The sequence below is a fragment of the Phytophthora infestans genome, genomic scaffold, assembly GCF_000142945.1.
Source record: "Phytophthora infestans T30-4 supercont1.18 genomic scaffold, whole genome shotgun sequence".
In the NCBI taxonomy this organism is placed as follows: Eukaryota; Oomycota; class Peronosporomycetes; order Peronosporales; family Peronosporaceae; genus Phytophthora; species Phytophthora infestans.
In genome coordinates this window covers 813,240-816,409 of record NW_003303741.1, presented here as the reverse complement: position 1 = coordinate 816,409, position 3,170 = coordinate 813,240, and the positions used below count along the sequence as shown (strand labels likewise).

Genomic DNA, 3,170 nt, shown 5'->3' with positions numbered 1-3,170 from the left:
AATTCTTACACCACGGTAGAGCACGAAGCACGGCCGACGGACCAACTTGAAGCCACGGTAGAGCATAAACTGGAAATCACCGAGCATTGTAAGACGATACTAGGAAAGAACCGTAGTGTCACCAAGCCACGACACACGATTCGACGGTAGCTCACGATAGAACGATAGCATGGACGATGGTCCAACCACTAAACCATGGGAGAACAAGGAGCCACGGGAGCTGTATAGACGTGAGATCACCGAGCTACGGAGCACGGTACCAGTGTAGACCCTGAGATTACCGATTCACGAAGGACAGCTGTACATTAGAACACGACTGCCCGGACGGCATACTAGCCACGAAATACAGCGATGGACGACTACGATTGCACACTGTGGAGCACGAAATCATTGTAGAACACGATAGTACGGGTATCGCTGATACACTACTTGAGCACAATACTATAGACATCATTACCACACCGCGATTGCACGATAGTGTGATAACGCGGTCGAGGCACTTGCAAAGGAGCAACACGACTGCGTGTAGGCACCAAAACCACGGAATAGCACCCTTCGTCTAGAGTACCGGAGATGGGAGGTTAACGACCACGAATGCCTAAGTATCACGAAACCTGTGCAACCCACATACACGTTTGAATACCGGGAGTCATTAGCATCCGCAAAAGAGACCGTACTAAAGAGCATGAACCCAATAGAGAGGGTGCATAACCACTAAGCAGCGTGGACCACGAGTAAGCAGGGAACCACGAGTGAGCAGGGAACCACGATGTCGGGAAGAGCACGGTAGAGCACGGGTCATTGAAGGGCATGACACCCAACCTGTAGTACGTGTATCCTAGTCGGTATCATTGCCTCCCGTCCAAACCGTTACAATTCCCGTCACGATTCGGAATGTCTGGATCCAGATCGGTCGTGTTCGGAGTTACAATGTCAGTAATCCAGAACAGTGTCCGGGAGTCACTTCTCGTCTTGTTGTTCTTGGACAGCACTTCACAACCATGGAGATACAGATTGCCGAAGCTGTTGCGACTCGAAGCGAAGAGAGGATGACCAATTCTGAACGGGCCTGCTTTGGCGTATGTGTAAGTGATGAACATATGCTTGTAACACATGGGACATTAGGTGTAAATGCGTGAATTGAATCACATTGCACTTTTGAGTCAGTATTTCTATTTACACTAGCCTTAGGCGCTCAACCGGCAAAAATATTAGAAGATGAGACCCTCAATATCAATTTTCGGCACCTTTGAGAAATAGAGACCGTAGTGATATATGAAATGATCAGTTCAGCCTGTTGTCGCTACGGGAATCGAGAAGGGTGTATGCTTTTTTGAAGGAATTGACACTGCTGTCTCGGATCCTAACTTCTACCCTTCAGCACTTAAAAACGTTCTTTCCCAGGTCTCAAAAGGTGTATTATACGGCCTTCAGTTATAAACGGGCGACGCGTATACGTTCATCATACTGCTTGTGGAGACGCTTCAACAGCTTACAATCTAGTGCACCACGTATTTCCAATTCAGTTCGTCAAAAATAGAATTGAAGAAGCTTTACCTCGTCTTGAGGGTCATATTTTGCTTCGTTATTGAGAAAGCCGCCCCTCCGACTTGTCAGATCCAGGCTCGCATATTCTTACCGGTCCGACTGCGAAAGCATTACTCGTCGGGCTTCCTGCGCTATACGCCAGGGGGTTCAAATACGTCCGTCCATCTTTTGACGACACCTAAAATTGTAGACGAAAAGCCTTTCTATACCAATGTAGCTTATAAATTATAAACACTGTAGAATGAGTTCATCACTGTACTTCTGTTGTCAATAAAGGTAAACACTTGCCCATTACGGTACTACGTTGTGGATTCATCACTTGAAGCCATGGTCGCAGATGTCTCGCGGTCAGCACAAGCTACGGGGGCAGCGACGGCTCCTGCTCATGCAGCGACGGGAGTTACGGAGTCTCCGAATAAGCGATACCACTCGCGGGGAGCAGTGCGGCACAGACGGAAGGGTGGGTGGATCGAGGTTAGACGGCGGAGGAGGAGGAATAGGTCCAGCAACTACGTCTAGAGTATCAGGTACATTGAACTGCAATGGCCGGACGCCAGCCGAGTGACGGAACGAGCGACACTTCCGGCATCTGGTTATCGGTTAGTGAGTACAAGGAGCTATGTCCCACGATCCAGGCCGTGGAAGGCCTTGACTATTGAAGACGGTGTGTAACAATTGGCTGACGCCAGCGTCGGCTGTGCTACAGACTATGGAAAGTCGGTGGCGAGGACAACCAAGGGGATGGTACAACCTTTGGTAGAGACGCACAAGTCGTACTTCGAAAGCGAGGTGCCGCGGAGGAGGGAGTTCGGTTCGCAGACGGACAGGCCGACGCCAGGGACGTCGCAAGGAAGAGGGTGGTATCGCGAGTGGTCATGATCTTGTCGTGACCGTCGTGCAAGGAACGGCTATAGGGAGAGCTGAAGCTGGGCGCGGCTGGATCTTGCGGCTGGGAGCAGGTGGATCACATCAAATTTAGCGGCGACGAGCACAAGTCGAGTGTTGCGTCCGGCCAGAACAGCGTCGATAACATGAGAAAGGTGAAGAAGGAAACGGTGTGTGTGCGAGGAGTGAGAGGGTTAAGGATACGTTGGGCGTGAGGTTGCATTAGAGCAAAGTAACGGCGGGCGAGGACACACGCGCAGACGATATCAGCTTCAGCTGCCGAAGCGTCGCCGAGTAGCCTTTCCGGATGAAGTCAAGGAGGTTGTAATAGTCGGTGGGGCTGTTCTTGCCGATTGTTGCTGCAGGGACGTTAAAAAGAAGAATGGAGCAGAGGTTAAGGAGACAACAAATAGGTCATTGGGTACAACATCCGACGGGGGCGCAGCTGTAAATCTCGCCTGGCCCTGATGCGACACACGTGAAGGTAGACCCGTAGCGGTGATGCCTTACAGTATGTACCAGCATGTGAGCAGTTAATTCTTAAGATTGTAATCTCTTTTTAGATTGTATGAAAATTGCTAAGGCATTTTACGAAGTCCGGACAATTCTACTGAGCAACTTTGATCCGTATGAAGCTATTGTAGACTTCGGACCCCAAGTACAAGCCTTTTAAGCTTACAAGAGCAGCTCAAGTCTCATGGTAAGCCTGAGCGGTCATGCAGATAGCCCCCAAACGC

The 3,170-nt window shown here is 50.1% G+C and overlaps 1 protein-coding gene across 1 annotated transcript; it reads left to right on the top strand.

The window, feature by feature from the left end:
• Positions 1–1,875: 1,875 nt before the first annotated feature.
• PITG_10340 (uncharacterized protein) lies at positions 1,876–3,137 on the top strand (the record flags this gene model as incomplete). The annotated part of the gene is made up of 4 exons (XM_002902108.1): positions 1,876–2,008; positions 2,255–2,337; positions 2,463–2,603; positions 3,078–3,137. The coding sequence occupies 4 exons, from the start codon at positions 1,876–1,878 to the stop codon at positions 3,135–3,137; spliced, it is 417 nt and encodes a 138-aa protein (XP_002902154.1).
• Positions 3,138–3,170: the final 33 nt, after the last annotated feature.